The sequence below is a fragment of the Quercus suber genome, unplaced genomic scaffold (assembly GCF_002906115.3).
Source record: "Quercus suber isolate HL8 unplaced genomic scaffold, Cork oak 2.0 scaffold_770, whole genome shotgun sequence".
Taxonomy (NCBI): Eukaryota; Viridiplantae; Streptophyta; class Magnoliopsida; order Fagales; family Fagaceae; genus Quercus; species Quercus suber.
In genome coordinates, this window is record NW_027070206.1 from 264,428 (window position 1) to 285,345 (window position 20,918).

General features: G+C 35.7%; 1 protein-coding gene across 1 annotated transcript; it reads left to right on the forward strand.

Moving 5' to 3' along the window:
• Positions 1–1,196: 1,196 nt before the first annotated feature.
• On the forward strand, positions 1,197–1,766 carry LOC112039496 (succinate dehydrogenase [ubiquinone] iron-sulfur subunit 2, mitochondrial; the record flags this gene model as incomplete). The annotated part of the gene is made up of 1 exon (XM_065767078.1): positions 1,197–1,766. A coding segment is annotated over one exon (555 nt), but the record flags the coding sequence as incomplete, so codon positions are not given.
• Between the last annotated feature and the right edge of the window lie 19,152 nt (positions 1,767–20,918).

The following is a 20,918-nucleotide window of genomic DNA, read 5'->3' on the forward strand; positions in this document are numbered from 1 at the left end:
AATGGTCTTTGGACGTTCCCAAGAGTCTAGGGGCCGGTCCACATCAAAGCATGATGTTTTGGGCCCTTAAAATTAAGATTTAAAACCCAGAAAATCGGACTGCTCAATTGGCCCAACTTCAAATGGTTATAACTTACTTGATATAAATCTAAATTAGGCAAAATTTATGTTCAAATTGAAGTCTAAGATGTCAAATTTCCAATGAAACAAACCTCACTCAAAAAGTCTTTTTGGATAAAAAGTTATGGTCAAAAAAGTAAGCAAAGGTCATTTTTTAGTATCAATTTCAAAATAATTTGAGCACTTTTGAGTTGTGATTAGTTCCAAACTACTTTGAACTCTTTAATTACCCTTGGCTGACATATGTCAAGCTCATCATTGGGGCTGAGGACCAAAATTTATTAACGGGTATAAAATGCGGTGTCTATAGAGGCCCCTCTTTTAATTTTTCTTACACTGCCAGTATTGTTAAAAGCCTAAAAAGACAAACATTTTGCAAGTTAATAAACTTTGAATTTGCACACACAAACACCAAAACATGCAAGCAACCATACAAACATGGGGACGTGCTCAAAAAATGTGATTGGTGCACTTCTAAGAAGAAGTGTGAAAAACCATATAAGAGAAAAAAACTGCGATGTTTTTTAGTTTTAAGGACTCCACCTTCGAGTTTTAAGGATATATTATTTTAGGCGAAAAGCACATTTTAGTCCCTACATTTTTAGGCGATTTCTATTTTAGTCCCTAAATTTTATTTTTACCGCTTTTAGTCCCTATCCTGAAAAACGGTTCCGTTTTGGTCCTTGCCGTTACATCAGAAACGGATATTGCTGACGTGACAAACGGCAATAATAAATAATATTTGTTTAATGTCCACGTGGCCTAATTAATAATAAAAAAATATTTTTTGACATTAAAAAATGCCACGTCAGCATATAAATTAAAAAAAAATAATTTATTAATTTTAACTAAATAAAAAAAATTAAAAACAGAATAAAAAATTAAAAATTTTATGAATTGTGATCTAAGTATGTCTTGAACAAGAACAACAAGAACACAAACTTAAACCCAATTACATAAACCCAGAAATTTAAAAAAAAAAAAAAAAAAAAAAAAAAAAAAAAAAAAACTAAAGCCAGATCAAAGTATACCTTGAAGAAGATCAAAATGAACAAAATTCCAGATCAAAATGAACATGCGCCCGAGCTCACGCAAGCGAGGCCGAAGCTCTGCAAGTCGAACAAAAGGCACGCGCCTCCACGGCGCTCAAAACCTTCTCGATCTACCGCTGGACCCCGGAAAACCCGACGAAGCTGGAGCTCCAAGACTACCAGATCGACCTCAAGGACTGCGGCCCCATGGTCCTCGACGCCCTAATCAAGATCAAGAACGAGGTGGACCCCACGCTCACGTTCCGGCGATCGCGCCATGAGGGGATCTGCGGGTCCTGCGCCATGAACATCGACGGCTGCAACGGGCTCGTGTGCCTCACGAAGATCGAGTTCGAATCGTCGGCCTCGATGATCACGCCGCTGCCGCACATGTTCGTGATCAAGGACTTGGTGGTGGATATGACGAACTTCTACAACCAGTACAAGAGCATCGAGCCGTGGCTGAAGAGGAAGAACCCGCCGGAGACGAAAGGGAAAGAGGTTTTGCAGAGTAAGAAAGATAGGGTGTTTTTTCTTTCTTTGTTCTTTGGTTTTTTTTTTTTTTTTTTTAAATTTCTGGGTTTATGTAATTGGGTTTAAGTTTGTGTTCTTGTTGTTCTTGTTCAAGACACACTTTAGATCTCAATTCATAAAATTTTTAATTTTTTATTCTGTTTTTAATTTTTTTTATTTAGTTAAAATTAATAAATTATTTTTTTTAATTTATATGCTGACGTGGCATTTTTTAATGTCAAAAAATATTTTTTTATTATTAATTAGGCCACGTGGACATTAAACAAATATTATTTATTATTGCCGTTTGTCACGTCAGCAATATCCGTTTCTGATGTAACGGCAAGGACCAAAACGGAACCGTTTTCAGGATAGGGACTAAAAGCGGTAAAAATAAAATTTAGGGACTAAAATAGAAATCGCCTAAAAATGTAGGGACTAAAATGTGCTTTTCGCCATTATTTTATTGTGTTGTTTATATTACTTTAATGTGTTAAATGCTAAAATAAAACCATTGATGGTTGATGTTTTGTAAAATGGGGTGATAAAATAGATAAAATAAGTTTTTGAGGAGTAAAAAACTAAAATTTTTAGCTCCACCTGTTAGGATTAGTGCCCCTTCCTATTGTATGATGCTATGTATGATATTAAGTTTGACATTATGTATGACTTAATATTGTGTTTAATGAATTTGTTTTATTATTATCTGTAATAATGGTAACATGAATATTAGGACATTATCATTTGGTCCATGAGATGCATAGTATGTGATTTATGTGAAAAGTCATAGAAGATATAAATCACAAGTTCTTTGTAAACTCAGAATTATAGTTCGTAGTCGGTGATGAAATTGGGCATTTCATCTGCGAAGACTATAACATATCAATCACGATGATTTGTCTTGATCATGGAAGTTGAGACTTCTGGTTGATGTGTTAATATGTTTTAAGAGTTAAGACATATTGAACTGGACCGTTGTGAGATTTATTATTTTCCTAATGACTGTCATATGAATAATAAATCTCACGACTTGTATTTGCATGAACTCTTAATCCTGAGAGAATAATGGACTTGATCATAAGGTGTAGGTTGCTTTGATATATCAGGAGTGAGATCTATAGTTATGGTCAAAATCTCAGTATGTTGGACAACCACATTTAGTGTTGATGGAACATGTATTCTCAAGATGGAATTCATAGTCTCTTAACGGAGATATAAAGTATTCTCTTGAGATAAGTTTGATGAGTTTGTTATTCAGAGAGTTAGGCCTAACCACTTTAGTAAGACTAAAGTATATATTTATGGAATTGGATTTTATAAATATATAATGAATAACATTAAAGGATTAAACCGGGTACTCAAGGATTAAGATGTAGTAATTTACAAAGTGGCAGTCTACATTAATGACTCTGTATTACTACGAATATTTTATGAAGGGGTTACATGTATAATAAAGTCATGGGATATAATTATAGGTAAGGTCTAGAGTGCAATTATATTTATATAGTGGTATTAAATATAGTTAATGGTAACTTTGGACTTGTCAAGAGTTGACAGAAAAGCCCAAGGCCCATTAGAGTTAATGTCTTAGTGTCCCTTTTGGTCCCACTCTAAGCCACACACTTAAGCCCAATTGGAAAGGCCCAAAAGGCCAGCCCAATTAGATAATTGGTTAGATAAAAAAAGGGAAAAACGTACAGAAAAATATATGTGAGAAAAACATCATTGAAAGGTGGTGTGTATGAGAGTGTAAGTCACTCTTTTGATTATCCCTTTGTAACCAATTGAGAGTCCACACTTCTTGGGCGTTAGTGGAATTGAGTGAAGATCAAAAGTATTNGTCCTCGGACTCAAACCTATGGGGAAACTAGATACTTACAGAAAAATAGAAGTGGTAGACAGAACCAAGGTATTGCATGGTCCTCGGACCCAAGCCTATGGTAAAACTATTCACACCATTATACCTGGGTACTAGACAGAACCAAGGTATTGCATGGTCCTCGGACTCAAACCTATGGGGAAACTAGATACTTACAGAAAAATAGAAGTGGTAGACAGAACCAAGGTATTGCATGGTCCTCGGACCCAAGCCTATGGTAAAACTATTCACACCATTATACCTGGGTACTAGACAGAACCAAGGTATTGCATGGTCCTCGGACTCAAACCTATGGGGAAACTAGATACTTACAGAAAAATAGAAGTGGTAGACAGAACCAAGGTATTGCATGGTCCTCGGACCCAAGCCTATGGTAAAACTATTCACACCATTATACCTGGGTACTAGACAGAACCAAGGTATTGCATGGTCCTCGGACTCAAACCTATGGGGAAACTAGATACTTACAGAAAAATAGAAGTGGTAGACAGAACCAAGGTATTGCATGGTCCTCGGACCCAAGCCTATGGTAAAACTATTCACACCATTATACCTGGGTACTAGACAGAACCAAGGTATTGCATGGTCCTCGGACTCAAACCTATGGGGAAACTAGATACTTACAGAAAAATAGAAGTGGTAGACAGAACCAAGGTATTGCATGGTCCTCGGACCCAAGCCTATGGTAAAACTATTCACACCATTATACCTGGGTACTAGACAGAACCAAGGTATTGCATGGTCCTCGGACTCAAACCTATGGGGAAACTAGATACTTACAGAAAAATAGAAGTGGTAGACAGAACCAAGGTATTGCATGGTCCTCGGACCCAAGCCTATGGTAAAACTATTCACACCATTATACCTGGGTACTAGACAGAACCAAGGTATTGCATGGTCCTCGGACTCAAACCTATGGGGAAACTAGATACTTACAGAAAAATAGAAGTGGTAGACAGAACCAAGGTATTGCATGGTCCTCGGACCCAAGCCTATGGTAAAACTATTCACACCATTATACCTGGGTACTAGACAGAACCAAGGTATTGCATGGTCCTCGGACTCAAACCTATGGGGAAACTAGATACTTACAGAAAAATAGAAGTGGTAGACAGAACCAAGGTATTGCATGGTCCTCGGACCCAAGCCTATGGTAAAACTATTCACACCATTATACCTGGGTACTAGACAGAACCAAGGTATTGCATGGTCCTCGGACTCAAACCTATGGGGAAACTAGATACTTACAGAAAAATAGAAGTGGTAGACAGAACCAAGGTATTGCATGGTCCTCGGACCCAAGCCTATGGTAAAACTATTCACACCATTATACCTGGGTACTAGACAGAACCAAGGTATTGCATGGTCCTCGGACTCAAACCTATGGGGAAACTAGATACTTACAGAAAAATAGAAGTGGTAGACAGAACCAAGGTATTGCATGGTCCTCGGACCCAAGCCTATGGTAAAACTATTCACACCATTATACCTGGGTACTAGACAGAACCAAGGTATTACATGGTCCTCGGACTCAAACCTATGGGGAAACTAGATACTTACAAAAAAATAGAAGTGGTAGACAGAACCAAGGTATTGCATGGTCCTCGAACTCAAGCCTATGGTAAAACTATTCACACCATTATACCTGGGTACTAGACAGAACCAAGGTATTGCATGGTCCTCGGACTCAAACCTATGGGGAAACTAGATACTTACAGAAAAATAGAAGTGGTAGACAGAACCAAGGTATTGCATGGTCCTCGGACTCAAGCCTATGGTAAAACTATTCACAGCGTTATACCTGGTTACTAGACAGAACCAAGGTATTGCATGGTCCTCGGACTCAAACCTATGGGGAATCTAGATACTTACAGAAAAATAGAAGTGGTAGACAGAACCAAGGTATTGCATGGTCCTCGGACTCAAGCCTATGGTAAAACTATTCGCACCGTTATACCTGGGTACTAGACAGAACCAAGGTATTGCATGGTCCTCGGACCCAAGCCTGTGGAAAACTAGATACTTATAGAAAAATAGAAGTACTAGACGTAACCAAGGTATTGCATGGTCCTCGGACCCAAGCCTGTGGAAAACTAGATACTTATAGAAAAATAGAAGTACTAGACGTAACCAAGGCATTGTATGGTCCTCGGACCCAAGCTTATGGAAAACTAGATACTTATAGAAAAATAGAAGTACTAGGCATAACCAGGGTATTGCATGGTCCTCGGACTCGAACCCATGGAGAAAATAACTATCTGGAGAAAAACCAAAGCGTTACTTACAGTCAAGCTATAATACGGTCTTTAGATTTGTATTTGAAGGATAACAGATGGTTTCATGAGGCTAACTCCGAATAGAATACGAATATTGAGCAGAATACAATAGTAAAGCAAATAAAAGAAAATATCATTAGTTGGAAGCAAAGTATTAAGTATTCAGTTCAAACGAAAAGTATACAACTTCCTTACAACGCCACTGAGGCAAGAAACAAAATGGGATAAAAGAGAAGATAAACAAATTTATCCTATATCGTATACTAGTCTCCCCAACTCAGTAGGCAAATTACGTCGATAAGCAAATCAAAAGGCTTTGGCCAAGGCCTAAGGGCTTGGTCTCGAAAGGTCCGCCGAAGGCCTTGCCACGTCTTATGCTATCTCCTGACCCTCGGTTATAACTCCCCCCAACGTTCTCTGGGGCTCAACCTCCTCGGGTGGTTGGTCAGTTAATGATGTATCCTTGGCGGTCTTATCGTAACTCTCAACCGCTGGTAATGAGGACCCTTCCTCAGGATCAGCAGGTGCAACCTCGCGAATGGCAATAGGGTAATATACCCTGTCCTCCCTCCTAAGATCAGATGAGGCATCAACCCCTGCTTGGTTGAGGGCTTTATGCCAGGTCTGAGAACAGTAATGCCTACACATCGCAGGGACTTGAGCCCGAAGGGTGGCTTCAATCTTAGCCACCCCATCTGCGAAAGCATCCTCCTCTGCCTTTTCTACAGAGCGCTCAGCGTCTATTTTTGCAAATACCGCCTCGTCTTTGGCTCTCACAGCCTCGTCCCTGGCATACTCGGCAACACCTTTTTCATGGATTGCCACGGTCAACTTCTCCTTCATATAGGCAATGTTCTCTTTGGCAGTTTGTAGTTGACCCTCAACGTCTTGCAAGCGAGTAGTTTGATCCTCAGCTTGCTTCCTGACCACGGCTAAGTCGGAGACAGCGGTGTCCCTGGCCTTCGTCATTTCTTCCAGATCCTCGGTCGCCTTTTTTAGGTCGGCCTCAGATCTCTTGAGGGTATTGGCAGCCTCCAAGAACTTGTTACGCTCTTGCGCTAAGGCATTGCTATGGTCATCGACCTCCTCGCCTAACCTGAAAAGGGCCTGGATAGCCTGCCAATAAAAACAAGTAACTCCGTAAAGAGAAAGAAATGTACTAAGCGACAAACTTTGAATAAAGTAAATAGGTGCCAAAGGACCCACCATGCCTAGATACTTCTTAAGGTCGAGGACAACCTCTAACCCACTCATATTCCTTAGCTCGGCCATGTCAGTAGGAAGAAGAAGAGATTTCTCCAGGGCCTCGGCTACGAGAGCCCCCTCAGCTCCTTGAGATTCCCGCATCGACGTGTTATCCATCAGGGGCTGATCATGGAACATGGCAGCGGGCAGCCAGGCTTGAGCCTCGAACTGCTGGGTAGCCTTTTTACCCTTCCGTTGATCACCGAGTTTCAGTTGCTTCGGAGGCCTGTGAAACCTCCCCTCCTCGGGTGGGGAATGGGATTTGCTCCCATCCATTGGCTCCTTACCCTTGGAAAGTCTCTTCCTTTTCGGGTCATGAGACTCGGTCTGAGGGACTGATACTGTGGGGGCAGAGGACGACCTGGTTTGCACAGTTAAAATCTGGGGCGGAGGTGCTAGGGGCTGGGGCTGCGACTCCTCTGGTACACCTTTCTTGGAACCGCCTTCGAGCAGGTCAAGAAGATTGGTTTGGGGCTGTCTTTTTAAACCCATCTCAGTCGAAATACCAACTCTTCGGGACTGGAGATCGGCTTCGGACAAATGAGGGTCTCCCAGATCACCAGATGGATCCTCGGACTGATCAGCTAGGTTAAACACGCTATATTCGTCCTCAGAGGAACTCAGTTCAACCACCTCCCTTGCCTTCTTAGATAGCCCTTCCTCGGCCACCGTTACTTGCTGGGATGAGGAGGGACCTGCTAGCGGAATGCCTTCAGGTATATAGGACCCCTCAGTAAATGCAAAACCGTCCTCCACCATGGTAATCTGCGTAAGCCGAGGGTCACGAGCTCTAATTACGTGCTTCGGGACTGGGAATGACTTCTGAGCTGGGTCACATCCGAGGATTTGATAAGCAGCTCTGACCTGGTTATCAGTTTCGTTCAGAAAAAGGTCCGACCTAAGAACGGTTTCCAAATCCGCTTTGTTAACCAGGTGGAAATGACGTGCAAAGGCGTGCGGATCTGCGAAAAGAAAAGTGAAATTCCTATGGTTAATCAACCAAATCGGATATACAGTTATAAAATTTGAAAATACTGAAACCTAGATTGTCTTTCACTTCGGATGCCCTACCTGGCTCCCCCTCTACTGTTGGGCAATGAAAACCGTTGTGCCACTCTCCCGACACTATGAGAAAATCTTGGGTCAACCCCTTATTGGAGTCAGGAAGACACTGGATGAGACGGACCCTGTCGTCTCTTGTCTTCATATAGTACGTCTTACCCCTTAAGTGATGAAGATTGTAGCACTAGTTCACATCGTGGTGAGTCAGTCTCAGCCCCATTTTCTCATTCAGGGTATCTACACACCCTAATATCCTAAATACATTCACGGCATACTGAGTAGGAGCCAGGCGGAAATGCCTAAGGTAATTGAGAGTCACTGGCCTCATAGGGATTCTCATCCCTCCCTCTACGAAAGCGACTATCGGGATCACGACTTCACCCTCTCTCCTCTTAAGGTACCACTCCCCTTCTTCACAATACTTCAAACTCACATTATTGGGTATCCCATAGTCGACAATGAATTTGTTCATCATTTCGTCGGACTCAACCAATTTTTTAAACTTACCCATTCCCCAAGGACGACTAAAAGTTCTAAAAGAAGAAAAAGAGGAGTAAAATCAAGGAAAATTTTGGGGTCACTGGAAGAAGAAGACTTACAGAAGTATGACGATACTCTTTAGATAGTGTACAAGTCGAACCAGATTCAAATCATACGCGTCAATAATTGTAAGCGCGAAAATGATGAAAACAGACGGTTCAAACAGGTACTTATACTCCCCCTTAGGTTCCCCAAATGTAACCGCTTGCCCATAAAAGCAAGAGATCATACCGTTGAAAGTGGGAAACGTGGTGCCGCCAAAATTTAATGTGGGCACCCATTAAGTCTTGAAATGCTAAAAACGCGCATCGGGCAGTCAAAAAGCCGCCAGCATTAACACGAACCGAAGTAGGGCGACTCGTCTAGAGGGCCCGCAGGTATCAAAACCCTCCTCCCCGTCCGAGGGAACGTGCAGCAGGGTTTTGAGGGGCTATTGTGGGGCCCGTGGGCCTGATAGCCTCGGCCCATCGTGTAGTAGGCCCAAGATCCACGCCGAGGAATACTGACTATTCAAGGCTAAATTGGGGAAAGCCTCTTTTCCCAATCCACGCCGAGGACCTCCTCGTCCTCAGCCTGACAAGGATTACTTTTGGGAAGGACCAGGCCCAAAGTAAGCTGTCACCCTCGCATTTAATACATTCACCTAACCCCTCTGGCCGCATTAATGTGGATATAACCCCTTAGCAGGGCAACGTTGATCAGAGTGAACCACTTGAGTACTGATAAGGCCTCTGATGGGACAGACGGCCAAAAGAGAGGCAAATGGATGACCAACAGATAGAATAAGGAGATAGGAAGATGAAGACTATATAAGAAAAGCAAGTAAAGTAAAGAAAGGGAGGGGGGGGAAGAAGGGAGAAGTAAAAGGTCTCCTCGGCCCATGGCCGAGGAGCATCCCCCCAGTTGTAAAGAAACTCTAAGTATTTTTTTATGAAAGATAGTTCATGCTTGGTGAACGACGGCCAGTGCCTAAACCTTTAACCCACTCTCTAAAAATTTATTGTTTGGGTTTGTTAGGCTGAAAACCCATTCATACTCAGGGTCAATCCAAACTGAGCCCTTACACTTATATTTGGTAGTACTTTTTTGGAAAACTGTCACATTTTCTTATGTTTGGTAGAGTCCTTAAAAATGAGATAAAATCTATTTTAAATAGTTTCCAAATTTTCTCTTAACTTTCTTTATTTAGCATGACATGAGAATGAGTTGGTTTCCAAAAAAATTAGTGGAAAACACTCTCTAAAAAATAATTTATATTTTTAATAGGATTTTTCGTTGACCAAAGATAGTTTTTCTAAAATATAAGCATTATTTTTACAGTTACGTGTTGGTGCACACACATGTATAAAAGAAAATCGACTTATGTGGGTGTGTAACTAATGTATATTGAAGGCTGAATTATACTCAGGATTTCAGGATAAATCTTGAAATCGCCATGAGCTTTGTATCTTAATTGGCACATTTTCATGCACAAAATGTTTGGGGGTCTAGGGAGAAAGGGTTTAAACTACGAGATTTGTAATATATTGTAACTACCTAAAAAAAATCACGATTTCAGTTCAAAAAATGGTGTATAAAAGTGTGTAACAATCAAAACCCTTTATTTTAATTGTTTTAATTTATCTTTTTAAAAGAAAAGCTTTTCTCTTTTTTTCTTTATCTTTATCGTTCCTTTTATTTTCTTTATTGGAGAAGAGAAGTGCAATTGGTTTTGGATTCTAAAGAAAGCTAAATCCTCTCTCTCTCTCTCTCAAAAAAAAAAAAAAAAATCAAGTTGGAGCCCACTTGCCTTTTCAATTTGCTTTCTTGTCACATATGTACAAAAAGAAAATCGACTTATGTGGGTGTGTAACTAATGTATATTGAAGGCCGAATTATACTCAGGATTTCAGTATAAATCTTGAAATTGCCATGAGCTTTGTATCTTAATTGGCACATTTTCATGCATAAAATGTTTGGGGGTCTAGGGAGAAAATGTTTGAATTACGAGGTTAGTAGTATATTGTAACTACTTAAAAAAAAATTACGATTTCAGTTCAAAAAATGGTGTATAAAAGTGTGTAACAATCACAACCCTTTATTTTAATTGTTTTAATTTATCTTTTTAAAAGAAAAGCCTTTCTCTTTTTTTTTTTTCTTTATCTTTATCGTTCCATTTATTTTCTTTATTGGAGAAGAGAAGTGCAATTGGTTTTGGATCCTAAAGAAAGCTAAATCATCTCTCTCTCTCTCAAGAAAAATTCAAGTTGGAGCCCGCTTCCCTTTTCAATTTGCTTTCTCGTCACACATGTGTAAAAGAAAATCGACTTATGTGGGTGTGTGACTAATGTATATTGAAGGCTGAATTATACTCAAGATTTCAGTTTAAATTTTGAAATCGCCAAGAGATTTGTATCTTAATTAGCACATTTTTATGTACAAAATGTTTAGGAGTTTAGGGAGAAAAATTATTTAATCTATGAGGTTAGTAGTATATTGTAACTATCAAAAAAAAAAAAAAAAAAAAAATCACGATTTAAGTTCAAAAAATGGTGTATAGAAGTATGTAACAATCACAACCCTTTATTTTAACTGTTTTAATTTCTCGTTTTAAAAGAAAATCTTTTCTCTTTTTTCTTTATCTTTATCGTTCCTTTTATTTTCATTATTGGAGAAGAGAAGTGCAATTGGTATTGTAATCTAAAGAAAGCTACATCCTCTCTCTCTCTCTCAAGAAAAAAATCAAGTTGGAGCCCCCTTGCCTTTTCAATTTGCTTTCTCGTGAAACATAGAGCGCTACATGTTCATTGATCTTTTTTTCACCTGTTGGGTGCTTTTATGAATGTACAACACATTAAAATAATGGTTAATTGATAAAATGTACTAATCTATCATAATTTCTTTTAACTGTTTTTTTTTTTGGGTACTTTGTAATATATCTTAGTATCAGAGCACGGGGTTTTGATTTCGAATCATATTTCTATTCTACCTTCTATTTAAAAATTTAGACTCCCATATGTTAGGCCCTTTTCATTATGAGGGAGTTTAGGCATGCCGACGAAGGGACTGTTAAAATAATAGTTAAATAATTAAATTCATTATTTTCTGACTTCTTAAATTTTTGAAATAATTGGTAAGTTATCACAATATAAATAAAATGATAAATAAATAACCGGTTTGAATTGAAGCCATTCTATTCGAATTTTTAATTATATCTTTATTTAAAAGTACAAAGAAATCTTTCACTATTTATACAATTCTTCTACTAGTGTAGTGCTGAATTCCAAAAGATCCTGCATCAATAATAAAATTTCAAAATTTTCGAAAAGGTACAAAACTTGTTATTGGTTTGTGTGATGTAGCCTTCTTTGAGATGTGATGCTAAGAAAATTCTAGGTGTGATGCCTAGAAAGGGTTACTGTTCATATTTACTGTTCACAGCATAGGAACAACTTCCTAAATCTTGATCTTACTCCTTTGTTTATCCCCAAACCCTACTAATCATTCCCCCTTTGAATACCCTATATCTCCTATTATTTTCCACCTCAAAACTCAAGTGCTACCAGATCTACTTAGACTCAAAACTCAAGTACTACTAGATCTACTTATGGTGCGTTTGAATACTGCTTATTTTGTTGAAAGCTGAAAACAATAAAAAGAAAATAATAAAAAGGTTACTATTCATGCGTGGGTTACTGTTCATTTGCCTATTTGCACTGTTTATGTTCCATGAACAATGCAATAGGAGCTAGTAGAGAAGGGGGAAAAAAAAAATGCAAAACGTGGACGTGAGAGACGCTATCCAAATGGTACCTTAGAAGTTTAAAATATTAACCCTTTCAGAAAAAAAAATAAGGAAAGGTGAAATACTAACAAAAAATGTATGCATGATGTCAAAGCTATTTAATTTTGATAAAAACTATTCACACGTTCAAACACTTTAGCGCCAATCTTCAAATAAAAACAATATTCCTTTAAATTTTTATTTCTTTTATAATGCAGGAATATTGATCCTTTGCAAATATTTGAGTGTATTGTGCATTTGTAATAAGATGGTACAGAGTAGACGTATTTCTTAATGCACAATCTTTAAGGACGCAATCTACTACTATAATGGACCCAGGCTATTAAGTTAGCGAGGGCCAGAGTATAAAGAAAAAAAAAAAAAAACTCCAAATAAGCATTTATATAATATTAAGAATTATAAATATACAAAATTGTTGTTTTTAAATACATTAAAATGCAATTATCTACCAACAAAGATAAAAACAAAAACCAAATAATGTTTTCTTTTTTAATACTAGGCTTGTTAGGATTGATTTTTTGATTTTTTTATTTTTTTATTTTTTTTTTTAAGTTAGAGCATTCATAGTAGTTGTGCTAAAACTTTTAGCTTTTAGCACCTCAAAAAGTTACTTTTTCTATTTTACCACCCCGCTTTACAATATACCTAATATCAAATGTTCTATTCTTTTTATCAATTCATTTAAAATAATATAAACAACTCATTAAAATAATAAATGACGAAAGAAAATTTGAGTTTTTTAATTGAAGAAAGAGATATAATCTTAATAAAATATTATATTTTATTGTTACCAACTTGCTACAGTCAACTGGTATTTATACTAGTTTACTGTAGTTGCAAAATATTTAGGTTTAACTTCTCCTATAACACACGAATTTTTGGTTATTTGGTGGTAAAATAGTTTTTTTTTCTAAAGTGCAATCACCATTGTGAATGTTTTTGATAGGCTGAAAACATATTGACCCTTTGTGATGAATTAACCAATTAATTTAGCCAAGTGAATTAATTAGGTTCAATTACATTCAATGAGCGTGGTAGCACAAACAAATCTCCAATTAAACTAAGTATGCAGCGGAAATTAAATTGACACGGTGATTTGTCTACGAATGGGGAAAACCACCGAGGCAAAATCCCATCGGGTGATTTTAAGGTCACTACTCCCGAAAATCTACTATTATCAAAACAAGCAGTTACATGTAAAGGAATCCCAGTACTTTATACCAACCTACAGTTAAACCCTTACCCTAATTCTCAATTGGACTTGTTCTGTAGTAACAATCACTCTTTGTAATGTACGGTTCCTAGTACGTGACTAACCAATTGCGCGGATCCCAGTACATGACTTCAATCACCAACTAGATAAGGTTGTTGACTGCAAAATTCTTCAGTTCATCCAGACGATGAAGATCAAGAAGATGCTTGGTCACAAAACCCTACGGTATACAAACATAGCAACTTCTTCACAAGAATGATGAACTAGGGCAGATTTTGTCTCCGGTTACAATTTGTTTGAACAAACTTTACTCAACACTTGGGCAACTTGTGTCTACCTTTGACGGCCCTTAAATAATCCTTTTATATGTCTAGGGTTATGAGAAAAGAAAGCCCATAATTACAGATTGGAAGAAAACAGAACATAAAAATCTATTTTTCTTAAACCTCGACCGATATCCTATCTGTCGAGCTGTTGTCGAGCCACGGGATTGGAACATCTCTTAAAGCTCGATAGATGCTAGCTGTCGAGCTTTAATGACAGGCACTTCCTTGACTTGAATCTTGGACAGACTTGCATGACTTTAACACTTAATCTTGAAATAAGGTTTCTTGAAGTATTAAACACATCCTAGATCAACCCAAATACAAGTACAATGTGTTTTGTCAAAAGATTAGCCAATTATATAAAGTAGTGACATATATTCCTAACAAATGAATCACATTTGTACTAACAATTTTTATTGTTTTTGTTAAATTTTTGGATTGGATAGTTGCTATTTGGATTATGCTAGTTACGCTGATTGGGGAGAAGAGGGACTAAGTTTATAGAAGAGGGCCCAACTACAAAATTGAAATATATAATAATTAAAAAAAAAAAAAATTGGAATAACTATAAATAAACTGGACCTAGAGGGCCCCGGCCCCCTTAAGCCCCCACCTAAGTCTGTCCCCGACTATAATTACCTTTGATCATTACTACTGCTTCACTTGTTAACTTTTGTTTCTTTTTCTTTGAAGTATGAGCCATTCCTGCAAGTTAGCACCACTTACACATAAATAACTTAACAATAATGTCATGCATAGGAGCACAAAAGATAGAAGAACCTCCCAGTGCATACTCAAGGCACGATTAAGGTGGGAGAGGGGGGGGGGGGGGGGGGGGGGGAAGTACAAAGAAATCTTTCACTATTTATACAATTCTTCTACTAGTGTAGTGCTGAATTCCAAAAGATCCTGCATCAATAATAAAATTTCAAAATTTTCGAAAAGGTACAAAACTTGTTATTGGTTTGTGTGATGTAGCCTTCTTTGAGATGTGATGCTAAGAAAATTCTAGGTGTGATGCCTAGAAAGGGTTACTGTTCATATTTACTGTTCACAGCATAGGAACAACTTCCTAAATCTTGATCTTACTCCTTTGTTTATCCCCAAACCCTACTAATCATTCCCCTTTGAATACCCTATATCTCCTATTATTTTCCACCTCAAAAATCAATCTCCTTTATTTCAATCCACCATTATTCAAAGAAACTTTTGGGTTGTTGTTTGGTTGCTTACAACCACATTTAAAAACAAAATAATTATAATACATACCAAAATATAATCATAATCAGTATTCACCAAGGGTGGGGATATTTATTTTGGCATCAAGACGTTGAATCACAAATAAAACATACAAAAATTTACATGAATCTTTGATATTCAACTGTATAAATTCTTTACCTAGTCAAATATGATAGCTCGCAAAGATTATGTTAAGATTATTAAAAATAAATAAAAGAGGTAAAAATAGCGATCAAAATTCAATAACTTATATAAAAGTATATTCTTTTTGAAAAAGTTAAAAAGTTCTAAGACAAAATAACATCATTGTCTGACAGGTGACTCAAATAGAAATGCTGCTCCATACTCAAATAATTTCACAATAATTATATTAGTGTGCGTTTGGATAGCAAACGCGTCGACGTTTCCTTCCAAATTTGGGTCCCATGCCAAACCTTTTTTTTTTTTCCAGCAAACTTTTCATTAAAAATGAGTCTCATGGCACAATTCATACATTTAAAAATTATTTTGCTACACTGTTTTCAGTTTTTAGTTTTCATCAACAAGTGGTATCCAAACAGGCCTTTGGCAGATTTTTCTATTTTTTATTTGTATTCACCATGGATATTACTTTTTTACATAATGCTAACAATTTGTCAAATCAACATATGTTAAAAGTTTTGTCAACTTTTTTGTTCATATAGATTCTTTCTAACTCAAAATAGTACATACCGCTTATCTACAACCCTTTAAAATTTGGTTTAATTTAATTGTAATTAAATATGGGCACTCACCATTTCACATTGGAAACAAAGAGGATCCTTATATATATACTAAGAAGTTGGTAGACAAAGGTTCATTATTGAATGATGAATGAGTGACACCAAATATATATTCTAAGAAGTTGGTAGACAAAAGTACATTAATGAATGAGTGAGTCACTCACCATTACTTTTATAAAAGTAAAACATGGTAGCTGCCAGTGGCTCCGGTCTTATCAAAATGGTAGTGGATCCGGGTCCCTTTTCAAACAGCATAAACATATGAGTCATGTGAGTACGCCATTATTAATTGGGTTTTACTAATGTATGTCCTTAGGGCATACTTTAACAATCTTTATGCACGTGTGTGAGGTCTACCATTTTTTTAAAAGATTAAAATTTTCATTCATCATAACTCAGATTGTTTCATTCTTCAAGTCACAAAAATACCTAGAGGTGTGATGAGATTCATATAAAAAAATTATTTCTCTCACAAACGCATAATTTCATCACACCTTTAGATGTTTTTGTGATTCAAGAATGGAACTATCAGAATTATGATGAATGAAAATTATTAAACTTTAAAAAAAATAGAACAGCCTCAAAGAACACGTGTGAGAGCGTGCTTAGAAGCTGGTTTTAAAAAACTAATAGATTCTATTTATTTATCTTAATTCAGAATTGTTGTATTTTTCATTCATTGAAAAACATGGGGGTGTGATGAGATGTAGTGTTTTAGGATGCAAAATGAAATGTTTTGCATTTCCGAATGGGGAGGGGAATGCTTTAACTCAAAAATCAATCTCCTTTATTTCAATCCACCATTATTCAAAGAAACTTTTGGGTTGTTGTTTGGTTGCTTACAACCACATTTAAAAACAAAATAATCATAATACATACCAAAAATATAATCATAATCAGTATTCACCAAGGGTGGGGATATTTATTTTGGCATCAAGACGTTGAATTACAAAATAAAACATACAAAAAATTACATGAATCTTTGATATTCAACTGTATAAATTCTTTACCTAGTCAAATATGATAGCTCGTAAAGATTATGTTAAGATTATTAAAAATAAATAAAAGAGGTAAAGATAGCGATCAAAATTTAATAACTTATATAAAAGTATATTCTTTTTGAAAAAGTTAAAAAGTTCTAAGACAAAATAACATCATTGTCTGACAGGTGACTCAAATAGAAATGCTGCTCCATACTCAAATAATTTCACAATAATTATATTAGTGTGCGTTTGGATAGCAAACGCGTCGACGTTTGCTTCCAATTTGGGTCCCATGCCAAACCTTTTTTTTTTTTTGGAAACTTTTCATTAAAAATGAGTCTCATGGCACATTCATACATTTAAAAATTATTTGCTACACTGTTTTCAGTTTTTAGTTTCATCAACAAGTGGTATCCAAACAGGCTTAGCAAATTTTCTATTTTTATTTGTATTCACCATGGATTTACTTTTTACATAATGCTAACAATTTGTCAAATCAACATATGTTAAAAGTTTTGTCACTTTTTTGTTCATATAGATTCTTTCTAACTCAAAATAGTACAATACCGCTTATCTACAACCCTTTAAAATTTGGTTTAATTTAATTGTAATTAAATATGGGCACTCACCGTTTCACTTGGAAACAAAGAGGATCCTTATATATATACTAAGAAGTTGGTAGACAAAGGTTCATTATTGAATGATGAATGAGTGACACCAAATATATATTCTAAAAAGTTGGTAGACAAAAGTTCATTAATGAATGAGTGAGTGACTCACCATTACTTTTATAAAAGTAAAACATAGTTAGCTGCCTAGTGGCTCGGTCTTATCAAAATGGTAGTCGATCCGGGTCTCTTTTCAAACGGCATAAACATATGAGTCATCTGAGTACTGGCATTATTAATTGGGTTTTACTAATGTATGTCCTTAGGGCATACTTTAACAATCTTTATGCACGTGTGTGAGGGTCTACCATTTTTTTAAAAGATTAAAATTTTCATTCATCATAACTCACGATTGTTTCATTCTTCAATCACAAAAATACCTAGAGGTGTGATGAGATTCATATGAAAAATTAGTTCTCTCACAAACGCATAATTTCATCACACCTTTAGATGTTTTTGTGATTCAAGAATGGAACTATCACGAATTATGATGAATGAAAATTATTAAACTTTTTAAAAAATAGAACAGCCTCAAAGCACACGTATGAGAGCGTGCTTAGAAGCCGGTTTTAAAAAACTAATACGTTCTATTTATTTATCTTAATTCAGAATTGTTGTATTTTTTCATTCATTGAAAAACATAGGGGTGTGATGAGATGTAGTGTTTTAGGATGCAAAATGCAAATGTTTTGCATTTCCGAATGGGGAGGGGAATGCTTTAACTCAAAAATCAATCTCCTTTATTTCAATCCACCATTATTCAAAGAAACTTTTGGGTTGTTGTTTGGTTGCTTACAACCACATTTAAAACAAATAATCATAATACATACCAAAATATAATCATAATCAGTATTCACCAAGGGTGGGGATATTTATTTTGGCATCAAGACGTTGAATTACAAAATAAAACATACAAAAAATTACATGAATCTTTGATATTCAACTGTATAAATTCTTTACCTAGTCAAATATGATAGCTCGTAAAGATTATGTTAAGATTATTAAAAATAAATAAAAGAGGTAAAGATAGCGATCAAAATTTAATAACTTATATAAAAGTATATTCTTTTTGAAAAAGTTAAAAAGTTCTAAGACAAAATAACATCATTGTCTGACAGGTGACTCAAATAGAAATGCTGCTCCATACTCAAATAATTTCACAATAATTATATTAGTGTGCGTTTGGATAGCAAACGCGTCGACGTTTGCTTCCAAATTTGGGTCCCATGCCAAACCTTTTTTTTTTTTTTTTCGGCAAACTTTTCATTAAAAATGAGTCTCATGGCACAATTCATACATTTAAAAATTATTTTGCTACACTGTTTTCAGTTTTTAGTTTTCATCAACAAGTGGTATCCAAACAGGCCTTTAGCAAATTTTTCTATTTTTTATTTGTATTCACCATGGATGTTACTTTTTTACATAAGCTAACAATTTGTCAAATCAACATATGTTAAAAGTTTTGTCACTTTTTTGTTCATATAGATTCTTTCTAACTCAAAATAGTACAAACCGCTTATCTACAACCTTTAAAATTTGGTTTAATTTAATTGTAATTAAATATGGGCACTCACCTTTCACTTGGAAACAAAGAGGATCCTTATATATATACTAAGAAGTTGGTAGACAAAGGTTCATTATTGAATGATGAATGAGTGACACCAAATATATATTCTAAAAGTTGGTAGACAAAAGTTCATTAATGAATGAGTGAGTGACTCACCATTACTTTTATAAAAGTAAAACATAGTAGCTGCTAGTGGCTCCGGTCTTATCAAAATGGTAGTCGATCCGGGTCTCTTTTCAAACGGCATAAACATATGAGTCATCTGAGTACTGGCATTATTAATTGGGTTTTACTAATTATGTCCTTAGGGCATACTTTAACAATCTTTATGCACGTGTGTGGGTCTACCATTTTTTTAAAAGATTAAAATTTTCATTCATCATAACTCACGATTGTTTCATTCTTCAATCACAAAAATACCTAGAGGTGTGATGAGATTCATATGAAAAAATTATTTCTCTCACAAACGCATAATTTCATCACACCTTTAGATGTTTTTGTGATTCAAGAATGGAACTATCACGAATTATGATGAATGAAAATTATTAAACTTTAAAAAATAGAACAGCCTCAAAGCACACGTGTGAGAGCTGCTTAGAAGCCGGTTTTAAAAAACTAATACGTTCTATTTATTTATCTTAATTCAGAATTGTTGTATTTTTTCATTCATTGAAAAACATAGGGGTGTGATGAGATGTAGTGTTTTAGGATGCAAAATGCAAATGTTTTGCATTTCCGAATGGGGAGGGGAATGCTTTAACTCAAAAATCAATCTCCTTTATTTCAATCCACCATTATTCAAAGAAACTTTTGGGTTGTTGTTTGGTTGCTTACAACCACATTTAAAAACAAAATAATCATAATACATACCAAAAATATAATCATAATCAGTATTCACCAAGGGTGGGGATATTTATTTGGTGTCAAGACATTGAATCACAAAATAAAACATACAAAAAATTACATGAATCTTTGATATTCAACTGTATAAATTCTTTCCTAGTCAAATATGATAGCTAGTAAAGATTATGTTAAGATTATTAAAATAAATAAAAGAGGAAGATAGCGATCAAAATTTAATAACTTATATAAAAGTATATTCTTTTTGAAAAAGTTAAAAAGTTCTTAGACAAAATAACATCATTGTCTGACGGGTGACTCAAATAGCAATGCTACTCCATACTCAAATAATTTCATAATAATTATATTAGTAAATTTTCTAGTTTTTATTTGGATTCACCATGGATATTACTTTCTTTCAACATAACTACATAACAACAATTTGTCACATCAACATATGTTAAAAGTTTTGTCAACTTTTTTGTTTGTAGATTCTTTCTAATTCAAAATAGTAATACCCCTTATCAACAACCTTTTAAAATTTGGTTTAATTTAATTGTAATTAAATATGGGCACTCACCATTTCACTTGGAAAGAAAGAGGATCCTTATATATATACTAAGAAGTTGGTAGAAAAGGTTCATTAATGATATGATTGACTCACCATTACTTTTATAAAAAATGTAGTGCCTAGTGGCTCCGGTCTTATCAAAATGGTAGTCGATCCGGGTCTCTTTTCAAACGGCATAAACATATGAGTCATCTGAGTACTGGCATTATTAATTGGGTTTTACTAATGTATGTCCTTAGGGCATACTTTAACAATCTTTATGCACGTGTGTGAGGGTCTACCATTTTTTTAAAAGATTAA